The 19,029-nt window shown below is 48.4% G+C and overlaps 1 protein-coding gene across 1 annotated transcript in view; it reads left to right on the forward strand.

Moving 5' to 3' along the window:
- LOC121282896 (multidrug and toxin extrusion protein 1-like) overlaps positions 1 to 17,960 on the forward strand; it is a 40,694-nt gene extending 22,734 nt beyond the window's left edge. Inside the window, exons 13-17 of the mRNA XM_041196706.1 lie at positions 5,711 to 5,787; positions 9,461 to 9,586; positions 11,988 to 12,082; positions 15,718 to 15,790; positions 17,353 to 17,960. Coding sequence (XP_041052640.1) covers positions 5,711 to 5,787; positions 9,461 to 9,586; positions 11,988 to 12,082; positions 15,718 to 15,790; positions 17,353 to 17,555 — 574 coding nt within the window. The 3' untranslated portion in view covers positions 17,556 to 17,960. The remainder of the gene's footprint in view (positions 1 to 5,710; positions 5,788 to 9,460; positions 9,587 to 11,987; positions 12,083 to 15,717; positions 15,791 to 17,352) is intronic.
- The last annotated feature ends 1,069 nt before the right edge of the window (positions 17,961 to 19,029 follow it).

Here is a 19,029-nt window from a genome sequence, read left to right on the forward strand (position 1 = left end):
GTCCCATTCCCAGCGTGCCCCTCCTCATTAATTATGCATTCATGGGGAACACGCCAGATTGTGGGCGGGCGGGCGGGCTTGGATTTGCCCACTGTGCCGTGACCTCAGCCCCTCCTTGCTCCGGGCGCCATATTTAAAGCGCACCAGAGCTCAGACCAGGGCTGCTCCAGGCGACAGATGGCCCTGAAAGCAAAGCAGACAGCAGCCCCCAAATTTAGTGACGCTTCTCTGGGGGGCGCCTGCTGGGTGCAGGGGAAGGCTGCCGGGATGTCCTCTACCCCCGCTCTGGCTGCAGGAGGTCCACCCGAATCACTGATCCGGCCTGGGAGGCGGTGGCAGTGGTGGTCAGCACCAACCAGAGCACAGAGGAGGTCAGCCATCCAGTGCAGGAAGAGGATGAATGGTTTCATCCGTTCCGCCAGGGTAACTCAACCACCTCATCCCTCTCAACTCACACACTCACAAACCCATCACACACCCACAGGGATCTCACGCCTCAAGGGGCAACACCACTAACTCTCACACACACCCTCACATCTCCATCAGGCTCATACCCTCTCGAACTCGCATCCTCATCCTGTCCATGTCTACGCTCACCACACAAACATTCCACGCAGTGCCTCTTGTCCTGCTCACACTCGCTCCATCTGTTTTCACGCAGGAGAAGCTGGCTCACAGCAGCAGGGAGAGGTCCCAGACGGAGGGTGGAGTGGCCCACATTAGGCCCCTCACTCACTTTGAGGAACGTGCCATCGTGCTGACTGGTGTGGACGTGGACCGTGCCTGTGGTGATGATGAGGTCGGTGGTGAATACCCGCTTGAGGATCCTACACCTCACGATCCCTCTATCAACGCAACTGTGAGTGCTCTCTCTCCTGTTTTTGACTCTGCTGCTATGCACTAATTATCTCTACTTTGGTTCACAGGAAGCTCTGCCAAGCAACCGACAGTCCCTCAGCTCCATCCATGTCCTCACCTCCAGCCAAAAGGACACCTCCTCCATTGAAGAGTTGGAAATAAGCAGCCTAGAAGACCCGTCACAGCACTTATCCATACCCTCCACCAGCGCAGAGACACACACCTCAGTGGGACCTAGATCTAGAGCCGGCCCAGGTTCACAATCTGGTGGTCACCGCATGGACACTTGTCCGCAGCAGGAGGAGGCAGGTTCAGCCAAGTTCCCCGGCACTCGGAGGACTGCTGGGGAAGAGGCATCTGTGAGGCTCGAGTCAGATGACGAGCCTCTGGATTCGGTCTTCCCAACTCATCATGGAGAGTCAGCAGAAGGTGGGGGACTATCATGCAGAGCTGTTGGAAGCCCTCAACAAAGTGGCACGTGAGTTTTAGGTTTGCGTCCGCCTGTTCTCTGGTGAAGCAGTGCCCAGATGTGTGCGCATGGAGTTTTCCATGAGTAGGATGGCAGACACCATGGAGACCCTGGTCCAACAGATCAAGGAGATGCATGCAGACCTACACTCCATCATGGTAGCCATGAGTGATTTCCTGCAGTGGTAATGCAAGAGGGAAACGGGGCACCTCGATGTCCCTCCCGGTGCTCTTTCCCTTCAAGGGGTCAGGACAGGGCCTTCAGGCACCCGAAGGGAGGAGCAGCGGCAGCTGGACACCCCTGCGTCATCCACTCAGGAATTTCAGAGGCTGCCCTCTCCCCCCCCATTGAGTCCTCTTTGCCTGTGACCCCCCTTGACCTTGTCCTTTGTCACTGCAGAGGGAACAGCTGGTCCACAGGGGGACAGCCAAAGCAAGCCGGGGCCCTCAAGGTCTTGGCTCTACAGAGGACCCACACTGAAGTCATCAGAGGCAATGGGGCCAACCACTGCACAGGCTGTCTCCACCCCTGCTGCGGATGTCAGGGCAGCACCTAGAAGTGGTAGGCCTAGAAATGTTAAGAATTTCTGATCACAAGTGATTGCAGGGCGAACACATTTTGTCACTTTATAATCTGAAAATATATTCACTTTCACTGAATAAAGGGTAATGTTGTCTTTTAGCTTCATTGACAGGCTTCGTGAGTCCTCCCATGAGCACTTCATCTGCACGCAGCCGGATCATGAGTGATTCTCGAGGGAGGAGTGTGTGTGGCAGGGCCTTTCAGAGCCTGGTGCAAACACTCTCCCACGCATGTGGATCCTTCCTCCATCACACTCACCTCACTGCCCCGAGCATTTTCAATGCTGCCTACAGGGCTTCTCTTTCAGTTGTCCATCTGAGCTGAGCTGCATCTCCGTCCACCCACTGATCGCACTCCCATGCAGCACCTGTACCCGTCCAACACGAGGCTCCGCTCACTTTCGATTTGAGAAAAATAGTCATCGTCACGTTTCTGCTCAGCTCCCCCGTCCTTTCCCCTCCCCCATCACCGATGACCTTTCCCTCATCTCTGTTGACCACCCTGGCATCACCTTCTACCTCCCCACCGTAACCTACCAACCAGAATACTTTTCCGTCCAGGATGTCCAGGTGACCGTCCACGTTCCCTACCTTCCTGCCCACCTCCATCCACATTGACCTCCCCAACCTCCTCCTTCCCATCCCCAGGATCTGTGTCTGCCTCCGAGTCCCCATCAACCACCCTCGCTGCCTCTTCTCCAGCAACTGTCGCACCCTCACTCTCCCACCCTTCCAACTCCCTCTGACCCGTCTTATACTTACCATTCCTTCCTACCACGCCAACCCCTCCTACCACGCCAACCCCTCCTACCACGCCAACCCCTGCTACGACATCAACCCCCAGTTCAGGAGACAGTCATTGACTACACAGGTCTGTCCCTTACATGTTCACTTGGACATCCCTCCCACTTACTCCCTCCTCCATGCTTACTCCTTCCCACTTACTCCCTCCTCCATGCTTACTCCTTCCCACTTACTCCCTCCTCCACCCTTACTCCTTCCTCCATGCTTACTCCTTGCCCCTCCGAACTCCTTTGACCCCCCAAACTCCTCCCTCCCAAACCCTTCCCCCTCCAAACTCCTTCCCTTACACCTTCCTCCCCTCTTACACCTACCTCCCCACTTGCCACACTCTTCCCCACGACACCCTCATCCCTCCCACTCCACCCATACTCCCTCCTCCCCTTCCCAACCTCATCACCCTCGGGTACACCTTCTCCTCACAGTCAAACCTAGACCGTCCTCTCCCACTCCCCATTGGTACATCTTCCTTTCCCGCTCATAGCTGGACCTTCTTCTCCCTCTCCGTCACCGATCATCTGTAGTAGCCCATGGCCAAGACCGTGAAGTTCCGAAGTAGACCCAAAGCATCAATGGAGACCTCCCACCTTCCGTGAGCTGCATCGTGACGGAGCCCTTGTCCATGAGGATCCACCCAGCATGTGATCCATGTCTTCCTCCAGGGCCCGGTAGCTGTCGGGCTCCAGCATCTTCTCCTCCTCGGATGTCCACGATCTGAGCAAGGCCCCTAACTTTAAGTCCCATCTTCTGCATGTTGCACTTGTCCAGATGTGTCCTGGGCCGGCGTGTTTTCCCGCACCATTGGCAGGACGCAAAGTGGGGTTCACGCTGGCCTCCAGCAGGAAAGGCGTTCCGCCATGGTGGACACCATCGGATGCTCCCGCTGTGCCTTCGCGCCGGCGAGAAACCGATTTTTGGCCTCCTTGCCGTATTGCGCCCCCCCCCCCCACCCCGGCTATGACACCCGACACCAACGGGGCTGGAAAACTCCGGCCCGAATCAGGCAAAGCAGCAGGAGTCAACGGAATTTCCCCAGGATTCCTTTAGGACATTGGATCGCAGGAGAGGAATTGGCTCGCAAAGCTGTTTACCACCATCCACCAGCACAGGCACCATTCCGGACATCTGGCACCAATCCAAGAGAGTGGTCATCGCCAAGCCAGGGGAAGGCACTCGACAACCCAGGCAGTGACCGCCCCATCGCCCTGCTCTCAATTACCTAAGAGCCTGGGACGCTTCTCCTGACTCCCACCCTGCATGCAGCAATGCTGCCCCCACAGGGAGGCTTATGCACCCACTGCAACTGCACCGAGCAAGTCCTGACACCGAATTGAGGCTGGTTTTCAGAGAGGCCCGAAGAGAAGAACTGCCACTGTTAGCTTACTCTGTGCCTCTGACACAGCGTGGCACACAGGCATGCTACTGAAATTCTCCAACATTACCTGGCCACGTGAAAAGACCTACAACTAACCAGCTCCCACGATCAGCAACCCACAGTTCCCTGTGCACCTTGGAGATCAGGTCAGCTGCCCACATAATAACCAACAGTGGGCTCCCACAGGGATCAGTCCTCGCACTGGCTCTCCTCAGCGTATATGCCAGCGATGGCCCCCCACCCCACCACACCCCCTCCCACAAAATCACAGCCTTTTTTATTTGCAAATGTGGACAACCTTCAGTCGCTGGAGGACAGGCCAGGGAAGATGTGCCACGAGTGGAAGGTGAGGAATGGCTCAAATTGTTGACAGTCGCCAACCCCAGGTCAGAAACCACCCCCCACCCCGCTTTCTAAACCCCTGCCCTGGGAGACCCGTTCCCGGTAGCATCACAACCACTCGGCACTGCATCAGCTGAAGCTGGACATCGACCTATAACTGCTTCCCCAGCCATGAATCAAAAATAAAATGAACCACAAATAGTTCCAATATGGAACAGGCCATTCAGCCCCGCATGAGCCAATAGTCCTGGTTCCACTTACCCACCCTGTTCCCATGTATCTCCAATCACTGCTCTATCTTCCCCGCCTCAAACCTCCGCTTCTCTAATATAATTAACAGCTTTCTAGTTCTACACAGAACATCACTGCGCGTATCCCATCACAAATCCTACTTCCCCATTTCCTTATTAACCCCCTCCAATGCATTGATTTCAAAAGCAACCTTTCCACAGCCTCGTTGCAACCAACATCTGCAACCTCAGCACCAGCCCAGCAGCTCCGAAACATGACGGGCCTTTCAGCTGATGAGACAAGCTAGGGTACGCTCGTATGGGGTTGGACACTGTGTGAGCAGTAAGGGAAAAAAGGTATAGGGGGATGTCTGAAGGCACAGCCAAAGAGGGTAGAGATTTCAGAGTCTTTTGAAGTTGGGGGAGAAAGATGACAAGTCAGAGGGATTTAGCGAGAGAGTTTTCAGGTGTACAGTGGGTTACTGGTTGAAGCCTTTGCCACCAATGCTCAAGCAGAGGGCTCATGGTGGACCAGGGGAGAAGGTTGAGGAGCTATGGGGTCATTACAGCACCGAAGGAGGCCATTTGGCCCATCAATTCCATTGAGCAATCCAGCCAGTTCCATTCTCCCGCTCTATCCCTGTAACCCTGTAACCCTGTAAGTTTATTTTCTGTAAGTGCCCATCTAAATCTCTTTTGAAATAAAGCCAAAATATTGCAGGTCCTGGCAACCTGTTGAAATCATTGATCGTCTCCACTTCCAACTTCCAGCGAGTTCCAGTCGTTACCTCTCGCAGTGCAAAGATGTTCTTCACAACCTCCCCTGTACCTCTTACCTAAAACCACAACGGCGGCCCCTATTTGCTAAAGGGAACAGCTTTTCTTTGTCCACCTTCTCTAAAGGAGGAAAATGTGTGGTTGAGAGAAGATTGCAGCTGCTGTACAAGCCATCCGGGAACCAGGGATGAGAACCTTGAAGGCTATACAGATTTTCTGATGTTGCAGGGGAGTCATTTTAAACACCTGATATAGAAACTTTTCTCTCTCGTAACAGGCAAATTGTTGAACTGGTTTCAAAAACGATACCGATCCTGGCTCCTGTCCACCTGTGTGATGCCATAGGCTCGGTGAGTGACTTGAGCATGTATATAAACTGGAGAACTCTGCTTTGAAGTGAAATTTTCTACAGAGCCTTGCGTGGTGCATCATCAGACAGGATTGGACTCAGGATTATAGCACCCTATCTGCACTCACATCTGGGTTGCCTTTATACTGGGAGTCCCACCTCACAAAGTAACCTTTCATGTCTCTTTCTTGCCATTGCTCAGTATATTAAGTTGTCACTGTTTTCCTAGTAAAGTTCTGAAGTGTGAGTCCTGTTCTGATTGTACCAGGTGTTATGTTGCAGAGAGCCAGGCAGTGAAGGATAGAAGTGGAGCCATACATTACACACTTTTCTAAGCATTTATTGACAGCGAAACACACAACAAGCATGCACCTCCTAACGCAAGAGCCACAGTTTTAGTCTCTTTCTATTTATAGGGGCTGAAATGAGTCCCAAGTTTATATCCACCATTTGCATACAACTAATATACAATTAACACCAGTACGGGGTTGGTAGAGCCATTGTTTATATGTCTACAGTGTCTCATGATTTAAGATGTTGAAGGTTGCAATTCGCAACAACAACTCACCTTGTCCAGAGTTCCATAAAGGCATCGGAAAGCTTTACAGAGCATGGGGAAAAGGAAATGAGGGGTTTAGGAGGGGGCAGAGGAAGGGTGAAAGTAAAATTGAAAAGAAGGCTCCTTAGAGAGACAGAGGGGTAAGTGATGAAGGCAGAAATGCTGCGGGAGGTGGTGGGGGGGAGGGAATTAAGCACGGGAGTGTGTTTGGGTTCTGCAGAGTGATATGTCACAAGGGTTCACCCCGCAGTTCCCCCTAGGTGTTGATGTGGACCACAGCTCCGTGGCCTTGGATACTTCCTGCTCATAGGAGAAAGGAAAATAAGGAAGATCATCCCTTGCAAGCCACTCTAGCACTCCATCCAGCAAATCAAACTGACAACTGATGGGGCCAAAGTGTTGTTGGGGAAGGTGTGAGATTACAGGAAAAGGGAAACAAATAACAAAACAGACACTGCCCAAAAATCTGAGTGCAGCTAAGAGACTTAAAGGGTTAAATTATGAGGAGAGGTTCCAGAGACCAGGCTTGCATTCTCTTGAGTATAGAAGATTAAGAGATGATCTAACTGTGGTGTTTATGATTATTGAAACATTTGATAGGATAGACAGAAAAATATTTCTTCTGGTGGTGAGGGGTGGGGGGGAAGAGTCCAGAAGAAGGCGGGAATAACCTTAAAATCAGTTCAAGAGTGATGTCAAGAATGTAACTATGTAAGAAAGCCTTAAGCACTAAAACAAATCATACCGCAGTGTTAACCAAGCTGAGATCCCGGAACCAAGCATTGAAGCATTATAATGTAGTAAACTTGGAGAGGATCTTTAAACAACCTCTCCTTTCCTTTACTAGTTTCACTCTGCAATCTTCTCTCCAATTCGAATGAAGAAATGCCTACAGAAACCAGGTTAATATCTGCTGGAGCATATGTTCTGTCTCAGTGAAATGATTAAACTACAAAACTAATAGATGAATTTTGGTGCAACTTCCTGTCAGTAATAAAGTGTAAGATTATTCCGATATCCTTGCATCCACAGAGTGCTGCACACCTCTCCGACCATAAGAACATAAACAATAGAGTAATAGGAATAGGAGTTGGCCATTCAGCCCTTAGAACCTACTTCACCATTTAATAAAACCATGGCTGATTTTCTACCTCAACTCCACCTTCCCATCCCCATATCTCTTAATTTCCTTAGGGCAGGATTTTACTGTGGGCTTTGGGAGCCTGATACAAACAGAAAATGGGGGTCCTGAGCCTGCACTTAATGGCAACAAGACTGGTGTAACTATTTTCCAGGAGGCGGCTTCGTAATTGGCTACCCCCGAGCTTGCCATCTCCTGATGTCACCAGTTCAATCAGAGGACGGGCAGCTCTGAAGCCTTGGCAGCCCCATCGGGAGAGGTAGGCACTGCACAGGCAGGTGAGCGATCAAGGGGGCACTCGGCATGGAGGCTCCCCTGGAGAGATAAGCTTGAAATAAAAATTCAGAGGGGCTAAGCAGGCAGGCCCCTTGGAGTGGAGGGGAAGCCCCACCTTCATTTTTAAAAATTCATTCATGGGATGTGGGTGTCACTGGCTGGGCCAGCATTTATTGCCCATCCCTAGTTGCCCTTGAGAAGGCGGTGATGAGCTGCCTTCTTGAACCAGCTGCAGGTCCATGTGGTGTTGGTACACCCACAGTGCTGTTGGGGAGGGAACTTCAGGATTTTTTGGACTTGTAGGGGCTGCCTTCCCTTGGACTCCCTCAGGGAGGCCATCTCCATGAGGCTGACCGCCTCAGCACGTAGTGAGGGTGATCTGCCATTAGCAAAATGATGGGCAGGCTGCAAAATCATCCATAAATGGAAATTTAAACATGCAAATTGCTTGCCTGCCTTTGTTCAGTGGGCAGCCAAACTGTCCCTCTATGAGCCCTTGGGTAATTTTCCCAGCGGTGGGAAGGTGTCAGGGAGTCATCCCAACGCAACTCCCCCCATTTTCCTGGCATTACCACCACCCCCCAGTATCCCACTTCCAGTCCATTAGTACTGGGACCTGGAAAATCCTGCCCTTAGTATCCAAAAAGCCTGCGACCTCAGTTTTGAATATACTCAGCGACTGAACATCCACAGCTCCCTAGAGTAGATGAGTCAATCTGATAAAGAAATAATTTGTGACTTTCCTGCTCTTGGGATGACCCTGTGTTCTGCTGTCTCAGTGTTTCCCGGACAATGAATTACTTTCTACATACATTGTTTAGTTGGTAGATTTGACAGGCAATTTGTGCACATGCCAGGCTCCACAAAAAGCAATACGATAAATGACTAATCTGTACGTTTTATAACTGAGCTGCCATCTGAGGAATAAATGTTGTCCTAGAGAACTCTCTGCACTTCTTCAGTGAGGGCTATGAGATCTCTTGTGCCCACCTGAGACCGCAGACATAGCAGTCAAATGATGAGTATCTCATCCAAAAGATGGTCCCTCCGACAGTGTAGGAGTGTGCTGAGGTGTCAGCCTAGATTAGATGCTCGTCTCTGGAGTGGGGATTGAATCCATTACCTTCTGACTGGGAAGCCAACCAGTGAAGGCTGACACTAGGCTGTTTTGATTGTAAATTTGACAAATGAGTAACAGTAGACTGTTCAACTGTGAAGACCAATCGGCAAACCTGACACTGCCCTTACCTGACTTCTGCACGTGTCTACTTCTGACCAGAGGCTGCAGAGGTTTGTGCATTGTGGAGCGATAGGAACTATAGGCACACGATTCCCTATATAGTCAGCCTTGGTCATTGGGACAGATTCCACTGGAGGTGAGATAATTGTCCATGTATCCCCTCCCTCACTCGATTTTGAGTAGAGGGGGTCTGTGCTCTTTGGAGTTTGGAATAATGAGTGGTGATCTCCTTGAAACATATAAAGTTCATTATGAAGTTGATGTAGAAGATCAGCAGTGATCTTTTTGAATGTTGAGCAGGCTTGAGGGACTGAATGGCCAACTCCTGCTCCTATTTCTTATGTTGCTATGAATAACTTTCATTCCTTTAAACCAATAGAGCTATCTTTCCCTTTGTTCGTTATAATTGCAATACTTCACCCCTAAAACTATTCTGATCTGGTATTTCTCCACAGGGAGTAGCTAGTGGGATCATCAGAGGAACCGGGAAGCAGAAAATTGGAGCGGTTGCTAATCTGGTTGTATTCTACATTGTCGCGATCCCTATCGGAATTTCGCTGATGTTTGCCGCAAAGCTTGGAATTCTCGGTGAGCCCTTGGACAGCACAGCTAACTTTTTCTTAAGGGTTACCCCAATAAGTTTGAGGGCCCACACGATTACCATGGTTATTACACAAAGTGAGAAAGACTCAGTCAGTGAGAAGTAGACTGAAATGTGAGCTCTCATTGTCTTGCTCATAAGTTTGGTTAACCGGTTCTCATTGGTGCACTCTTGGCACACCAAAAATAAAGCACAGGTTTCTTAACTCACTTTAATTTTTAAACATGGCTTTCCATAGTGGAGTTGGTGGGAATTCCAGCAGAGGGACCCCTTCATAGCCCCACCTCCTTATGCCATCATTGGCCTTATATGGGGAACCAGTCATGAGCGTGGAACTCAAGTGGAAACACACCCAAATAATTTGCATAAGGCTGTTTGTATAGGGTATCAATGTTGGGGCGTGAGTGATTAACTCCCATCTCACTAGTAATTGTGATATAGCAGACTCGGTCCAGTTGTGGTATCCACTCCTTTTCTCCTTTCTCATTCTTGGGAGATGGGCTTTGCTGGCTGGGCCAGCATTCATTACTCATCTCTGATTGCCCTTGAGATGGTGGTGATGAGCCACCTTCTTGAACCGCTGCAGTCCATGTGGTAGGAACACCCACAGTGACTTGGCAATAACAGTTTGGTATTACTGAATGGCTTACAAAGACAGCAGTTAAAAGTCAACTGCATTGCTCTGGGTCTGGAGTCACGTGTAGGCCAGAAACATAGAAACTAGGAGCGGGAGTAGGCTATTCGGCCCTTCGAGCCTGCTCCGCCATTCAATATGAACATGGCTGGTGCTCTATCTCAACGTCATACTCCTGCTCTCCCCATACCCCTTGATGCCCCTAATATCCAAAAATTTATCAATTTCTTTCTTGAATTTACTCAGTGACCCGCCCTCCATAGCCTTCTGTGGGAGAGAAATCCACAGGTTGACCACTCTCTGAGTGAAGAAATTTTCCTCATCTCAGTCCTAAATGACCTGCTCCATATCCAGAGACTGTGGTCCCTGGTTCTAGACTCTCCAACCAGGGGAAACATCCTCCCTGCATCCAGTCTGTCTAGCCCTGTTAGAATTTTATCTGTTTCAATCAGATCCCCTCTCATTCTTCTAAACTCTAGTGAAGACAGGCCCAGTTGAACCAATCTCTCCTCATATGACAGTTCTGCCATCCCTGGTATCAGCCCAGTGAACCTTCAATGGCAAGTATATCCTTTCTTAGGTAGGGAGACCAAATCTGCACGCAATACTCCAGGTGTGGCCTCATCAAGGCCTTGTATAACTGTAGTAAGACATCCCTACTTCTGAACTCAAATCCTTTACAATGAAGGCCAACACACCATTTGCCTTCCGAATTGCTTGCTGCACCTGCCTGTTTACTTTCATTGGCTGGTGTACAAGGACACCCAGATCCCTTTGTACATCCATATTTCCCAGTATATCACCATTTAAATAATACTCTGCCTTTCTGTTTTTCACACCGAACCATGTAACTTCACATTTATCCACATTATACTGCATCTGCCATGTGTTTGCCCACACATGTAACTTGTCTAAATCACCCTGAAGCCTCTTTACATCCTCCTCACAACTTACAATCCCGCCCAGTTTTGTGTCATCAGCAAACTTGGAAATATTGCATTTGGCTCCCTCACCTAAGTCATTTATATATATCGTGAATAGCTGGGGCCCAAGCACTGATCCCTGAGGTACACCACTAGTCACCACCTGCCTCCCGGAAAAAGATCCATTTATTCCCACTCTCTGTTTCTGGTCTGTCAGCCAATTCTCAATCCATGCCAGTATATTACCCCCAATCCCATGTGCTTTAATTTTGCCCACTAGCCTCTTATGTGGGACCTTATCAAAAGCCTTCTTGAAATCCAAATACACCACATCCACTGGTTCTCCCTTATCTATTCTACTAGTTACATCCTCAGAAAACTCCAGTAGATTAGTTAAGCATGATTTCCATTTCATAAACCCATGCTGGCTTTGTCTAATCCCGTTAATGCTTTCCAAGTGTTCTGTTACCACACCTTTTATAAGAGCAGGTAAAAATGGCAGATTTCCTTCCCTGGAGGGCATGAATGAAACAGATGGGTTAACAAGAATCCAGTAGTTTTATGAACATTATTAATGAGACTAGCATTCTATTCCAGCCTTATTAACTGAATTTAAATTCCCCCCAGGTGCCGTGGTATGGGTTGAGTACAAATCCTCCAGAGCTTGTGTTTGGGCCTCTGGATTACCAGTCCAGTATCGTTACCATTGTGCTACCGTCCCCATAGGTACTGTTCCCCTGGCACCTTCCTGTTGTGTGTAGTTTGTCACCTTTACCAGGTATTGCATGTACCCGCTGAGCATGTCAGAAAGGTTCTTGCTGTTTCTTTCAGGTCTTTGGACGGGACTAGCAATTGGTACCTTTCTGCTGTCATCTCTCCTTTTGACGTTGATCTTTAGGATGAACTGGAACAGAGCTGCAGAGGAGGCAAGAGTTTTATCCCTTCATTAAATCCGGTGGTGTCCATGTTGGGGCGCTTTGATGTGACACGTCTGAATCAAGCTTAGGGGTGGGAAGGAAGTCAAAAAGAAAAAGTCCCACCTTGAATCACACACGAGCGCTTTGTCCTGCCAGGGAGTGATGCTGGTGGGCAGACCACCTGCTCCCAAGCTTTTGCCCACACCACATTAAATCTGAGTGTAGGAGACGCACAGGGATGGTCCCGGCCTATGGGCAGATGCATAATCAACAGCAACTTGCATTTATGTAGCGCATTTAGCATAGCAAAATGTCCCAAGGTGCTTCAGAGGAGTGATCGTCAAGCAAAATTTGACACTGAGCAGGGAGCTTTTAAGAATAGGTGACCAGGACAACTTGGACAAAGAGATAAGGCCTGAAGAAGCTTCTTAAAGGAGGAAAGAGGCAAGAGAAAAACTTGCATTTAAATAGTGCCTTTCACAACCTCAGGATGTCCCAGAGCAGTTTACAGCCAATGAATGTTGTAAAGCAGGAAATGCAGCAGCCATTTTGTGCTCAGCAATGTGATAATGAGCAAATTGTCGGTTTTAATGGTGTTGGCTGGGGATAACTATTGGCCAGGACATCAGGAGAACTCCCCTGCTCTTCTTCGAAATAGTGTCAGGGGATCTTTTATGCCACTTGAGAGGGTATGGGGCCTTAGTTTAATGACTCATCCGACAGACAGCATTTCTGACAGTGCAGCATTCCCACAGCACTTCACAGGACTGTCAGCTTAGATTTTTGTGTTCTGATCTCTGGTGCTGGACTCTGTCTCAGAGGCGAGAGGGCTAGAAAGGCCTGGATTTTCACTCCCGGCTCTGCGAAGGCAACCTGGGCAAAAGAGGCCTGGAAGGTCAGATTTTTGTTCTGAGGGGTGGGGGAGCTGGGTTAGAAGTTGGGCCCACTACCCCCGGAGCAAGTGCAGAGGCTGCTGTGTGCAGAGGTGGGCCGGGCGGAAAGCCTGTCTTGGTGTCCGGCACCTTGTTGAAGTTATTAAAAACATGAATAAAACAAAAAAATGCCCTCCAGCCCTCACACCTCATGTGCGCTCACTGCCCACACACTCCCCTTGTTCCAGCCACGCACCTATGCCACCTCATGGCCCTCACCCACTGCCCCATGGCCCCACATACCCTCCATTCCAACCCATTGCTCCCACTCATCCCCATTGCCCTTATAGCTCCAATGCCAACTTGGTGCCAACTCATGCCAACCCATGTCCTCCACCCACCACCCTTTGCCCTTACCCCCTCCATGCAGAGTTAAGTCTTTTGAAAGCTTTGACACTTTCAATGAGATTGTATATTTCTAATGAGTTTTGACAGTTCTTTAGCAGCTTGACAGTTGCAATGAGTTTATGCACTTTTTACACACAATCATGTCTACTTTTAACAATCTCAAAGGGCACATTACCTCTCCCAAAGGGGTACCTTACCTCTCCCGTAGGGTAGCTTACCTCTCCCAAAGGGGTAACTTATCCATCCCAAAGGGGTGCACATTACATCTCCCAAAAGGTGTCTTACCTGACCCAAAGGTGTCCAAAGGAGTACCTTACCTCTTCATTTGGCTATCCAAATGAATCCACAAGGTTTAGACTGCTCTCACTTGGTCTAACCTGCACACTTCGGCTTTCAGTCACCTACCTCACCAAAATCACACAGTGGAGGCAGCTGTGGATTTATATGGTCAGTTGCCTCCAGGAACCATGGATGTGAAATTTACAACCTGCTCCCATTACATCTCCCACCCCCCGCCATGAAAATGGCAGAGGCCGGGTTTGGGAGTGAGACTTCCGGATTTGGGCCCCTGCTGGCATTTCTGTCCAGATGAAAAGCCTCTCTGGCTGCATGAAAATTCAGGCCCAACAGAGCGATAGCTGACACCATGAGGTGGAGAGAGGGAATTCCAGAGCGTAAGGCCTAGGCACTTGAAGACTCGGGCATTAATGATGGAATGAAGAAAATTGAGGCGACGTAAGAATCCAAAATTGGAGGAGTGCAGTGATCTCGGAGGGTTATAGGAATTTGTAGAGCTCCACTCTGGTGACACTTCAGGCTTGAGGACCTGACCATGTCTCCAACTGCATGACATCACCTATTAAGGCTTCACATTGATGGACAGTTTGGCTGTGTGGAGGAGAGGGGTTACTGACTCTGAGACATATCCTATGTTCACCCATTATCGACACACACACACACATGTCAAGGCGTGGTCACTGGGCAGCGTTCAGAGGCAGCAAAGCTGTCTAATATTTGTCTCCTCGCAAAGCCAAGATGGGAAAACCAAATGTAACAATACGCTGGTGCCCCAAAAGACTTGCATTTATATAGCACTTTTCATGACCACTGACTGTCTCAAAGTGCTTTACAGCCAATGAAGTACTTTTTGAAGTGAGGTCACTGTTGTAAAATTGGAAACGTGGTAGCAAATTTGCACACAGCAAGCTCCCACAAACAGCAATGAGATAATGACTAGAAAATCTGTTTTTTCTTGTGATGTTAATTGAGGGATAAGTATTGGCCAGAACATCAGGGGGAACCCTCCAGCTCTTTTTCAAAGTAGCACCATGGGATCTTTTACATCCACCCATGCAGGCAGACAGGGCCTCATTTACCATCTCATCTGAGAGATGGCGCCTCCAACAGGGCTCCCTTGGAATTATACCAGAGTCTCAGCCTTGGTTTTTGTGCTCAAGTTCCTTGGAGTGGGACTTGAACTTGGAACTTTGTGATTTAGAGGTGAGAGTGCTACCCTATGAGCCACAGTTGACAGCAACTAACAGATCAGTTTTCCCAGGGGCTGGTTGAGATGTGGAATTTGCTGCCACAGGAGTGGTTGAGGTGAATAAAGGCAATAGCTTTAAGGGGAAGCTTGATCAACTTGAGGAAGAAAGGAATATAAGGTTATACTCATAGGGTGGGAAGATGAAGGATTGGAGGAGGCTCGTGCAGAGCATAAATAGCATGGACCAGTTGGGCCGAATAGCCTATTTCTGTGCTTGACATTCTATATAATGAACCCCTGGTGGAGGCTCGAGGGGCTGAGTGTCCTAATCTGTATGTTTGTAACTGACTCAGTGCAGGATTATTGTTGGTGTATGCACAGTGCTGAGACATCCCATTGGCTGCTCAAGGTAGGGGAAAAGCGGCCTCTAATTGTCTGACCAGTGTTATATGGAGACTGACACGTGGAGAGCAGGACCATAGGAGCTACCCTTACAGACTTGAGTCCTGCGTAATGTTCGACGCTGGAAATGTGTTTTTAGTGTTTCTCCCTCAGCCTGTGTGTCAGACGCATTCTGTCACTATTGTGCAGTGTTGGGTCAGTTAGAACACAGTCCATAGGGAGAATGATAGGATTAGGTATAACGCTGGTTTGATATTCCACCTGCTTTTGCCCTCCATTTGAAGTCAATGGACACCTTTATTGAGTGGTGTTCCACATTCCCTGAGTGTTCCATGCAGTGTGTTAAAATTACCCCCAAGCTTAAATATCTATGAAGCATGAGCAACGCTTGTGGGGATATTGTGACTGTTATTGTTGAACTGCTGAATGTGCAAAGAAACAATTTAACTCTTAACTCCTGTTACATTTTTCTTCAGGCTCAAGAGAGAACAGGATTGAGGAAGAGAATTGAACCCAACACAGTTGCTGAGACAGATGCCTCTTTCTATGGTAATGTCACAGGCGCATAGCACTAGATGTGAAGCTAGCCACAGACCTCAGGTGCGCACAGTTCAAAGTGGTAGCTTGTGTTTATAATTTCCATTATCCACCCTCATGCATGCCCACAGTGATCTCAGTGGGCGATCCATCTCTCCTTGCTTCTCCACTGTGCACCTTGTTGATGGCACTTGTTCCAAGACTGTTGAAATAAAAATTTGGCCTTGAGATGTAGTTGAAACTGACTTAAATATCCATTTGCCTCCACCACAGACACATTCTGGTGCAGTGTATACCATCCATTCTATAGGATGCATTGCAGCAACTCGCCAAGGCTTCTTCATCAGCATCTCCCAAAACCATGAACTCCACCACCTGGAAACATGAGAACAGCACCAACTCTAGGGTACACAGCATCTTGATTGGGAACCATTATTATCATTCATTCATCTATTGCTGGGTCAATATCCTGGAACTCCCTCCCCAACAGCACTGTGGGTGTACCTACGCCACACAGACTGTATCGGCTCAAGAATGCAGCTCACCACCTCAAGAGCAATAAATCCTAGCTTTGCTAGGGACACCCAGACCTTGAGAGTAAATTCTTAAAAGTTGAATTAGTTTTGAACAGCTGTCAATGATGTGTGGACAGACATAGCAGCCAGATTGCACCTAGCAGGGCCCTCCCAGAAGGAAATGACCAAAAGGCAATAAATGACCAAATCATCTATTTTTTTTTTACTGCTTTTGGGAAAGGGATAAAGATTGGGGACAAGATCACCTCAACCAAATTTGGACAGATAGCAGCCCAACTCATCCATAGTATGGACTACAGTGTCCGTCTGATGAAATCTGTGCTAGCAATAGACTGAGGGCAGAACTTTTAGCTCGGTGGGCGGCTGTGCACCAGACCCGAATGGACGCAAAATTGCGCAAGATGATGTCGGGCAAGTGTCCCAACGTCATCCCGCGCACGCGCAATATTTCGGTCGGCAGGTGCGTGCAGAAGTCAGAAGTGTGCCCACCGACAATTAAGGGGCGAATTAATGTAATTAAAGTTACAATTGTCTCCGTTTTCTTGTGGGCCGTCCAACCTTACGCTTGCCGGGCGGACGAATCGGCCAGGCGGACTTGGTATTTTTCGTGAAACCTCATCCAAGGGCCGGGATGAGGCTTCCGTTATTAAATAAAAGAAAAACAAAAATCTATGGGCAGCATTTTTATCATATATGTGTTCAGGTGACTGATTGTGCCGCTTGCACACTTTTTTCCTGATTTTAAAAACTTTATTTGATGCTTTTCGGGTCTTCGGCTCTCTGCCCTCAGGGAGCTTTCTGTCAGCGCCCGCCCTCCTCCTGCCCCCACCCTGGTAGCGCTGAGCTTCTCAGCGCGTGTTTCATGCTCGCTGGCCATTCATTGGCCAGCCAGTGTGAAATTACAGTCGGTGGTCCATTCCGTGTCCGATCCCGAACCCGCCAATTGCGTCCGCCCGCTGACCTAAAAGTTCTGCTCCTAGTGTCCTAGTGTTACAAATAATTGTTACTTGTAAAACTCTTGTGTTTCACATCTTACAGAAGACGGCACTGCAATATCATCACAGAACCAGGAAGAATCAGATCAGCTGGAACACGCCATATTGATAGCGAGCAACAGCTCCAGCCTAATGGGTGGTACCTTGTCCCCTACCCAACTGATCATTCGCCGTGGGCTAGCCATTCTAGCAGGGCTGGCGATATTGGCAGTTGGGATCGCTGTCCACTTTGCTGTTGAGCTGTAACTTTAAAAGAGCCCCTAGCAAGTGCTTTTCTGCATGTGGTGGGTCTCAAAGAGAGGGAAGTCTTCTTCTACAATAGGACTAACCCTTGCCTCCTCTGCTGTGGAGTTCCTTGAATGCACCTGATTTTTGCTCCATTGGAATCAAAGTTGGGTGGGTTTATAAAGGTGGGAAGACTTTCTCTCTGGAAGGTTACTGCCCTGGAGTCCAAGTGCAAAATTTCCCTTGTTGAGTTCTCTAAAACCACCAAACCTGATTTAAGGTATTCTGGGAAGCTTTTAATTCCATTATTCTGCTTTGGATTTGAGTTCAAGCCTCAGAGATGAAAGACAGGGGGCTAATATATGACAGCACCAAATCAGCTTTCCCTATTGCCACGGTTTATATACTTGTCTTTCCTCTCCTCTTAACCACTCATATAGCTAATGGATATTTAACATGTTAGTGATATTCATGTATAAGTTATACCAATAAATTGAAGAGTACAAATTGTTTTCTCTGCAATATCATTGGTAATGGATCTGTTTAGAATGAAAAGAAAACTGATGTCGCGTGACCTTAATCAAGAGTCCGATAGGAAATTTGAAGGAGGGACTGTGATTATGTTGAGTTCATGGTGTGAGGAAAAAAGATAAATGGACTGCTTGACCTCAGTCCAATGGTATTAAGTTCAAGCACCAGCCAATGGTTGAATTTACAGTCTGCAAAGCTGTGATAGGTTTGCTGGTTCTCGGTTGATTTACCAAGCGGAATGTGGTTGGTGTCCTCGGAGAGGAAAAGCTAAACACTGGCAGTGTGAAGGACACGGTGTGACTCTCGCGCTGCTGCCAGTTCAGTCTTGTTAGCTGAATGAGGAACAGCAGGATCATCCCCATTGCCTAGGGCAAGGAGTCAACTGGCCATAGGGAAACAAAATGGAGGCATACAGCTGAAATGGTCTTCACAAAATGGACACCTGGTTCAACAACAGCAACAAATTGCATTTGTATAGCACTTTGAATATAGTAAAATGTCCCAAGGGCCTTCACATGAGCAGCTTCAGAAAAAAATTGACACTGATCCATTTGGAGACCGAATTGCAATTGGACGCACATACTTCTCGAATTATTCTGAAGCTGAGACCTCTCAGGGCTGGATTCATGAAACATCTCTATCTATACGTTACAATATTTAGGTTACACATTAAATAGGTTAAAAGTAAAGCATTAAAGAAGGCACATGCCTTATTCCAGGTTCTCTGTACTTACACAGTCACTGGTGAGAAAACATAGCTGATATTTCACATCTTTTGTATATTCAGGGGAACAGCCTGCATTTGCAATGATGCTAAAGCCCTGCAATGCCTGACACTACTCCCCAATTTGTTTCTCAAGTATGTAGCAGCGTCTGTTCAAAGCCATCATAGTACAAATGCAATAGTTGTGTTGGATTTCAGAAGTAGATACCCCAAGAGATTGCATGCACACTGGCACAGGGT

Source organism: Carcharodon carcharias, chromosome 10 (assembly GCF_017639515.1).
Source record: "Carcharodon carcharias isolate sCarCar2 chromosome 10, sCarCar2.pri, whole genome shotgun sequence".
NCBI classification, from domain to species: Eukaryota; Metazoa; Chordata; class Chondrichthyes; order Lamniformes; family Lamnidae; genus Carcharodon; species Carcharodon carcharias.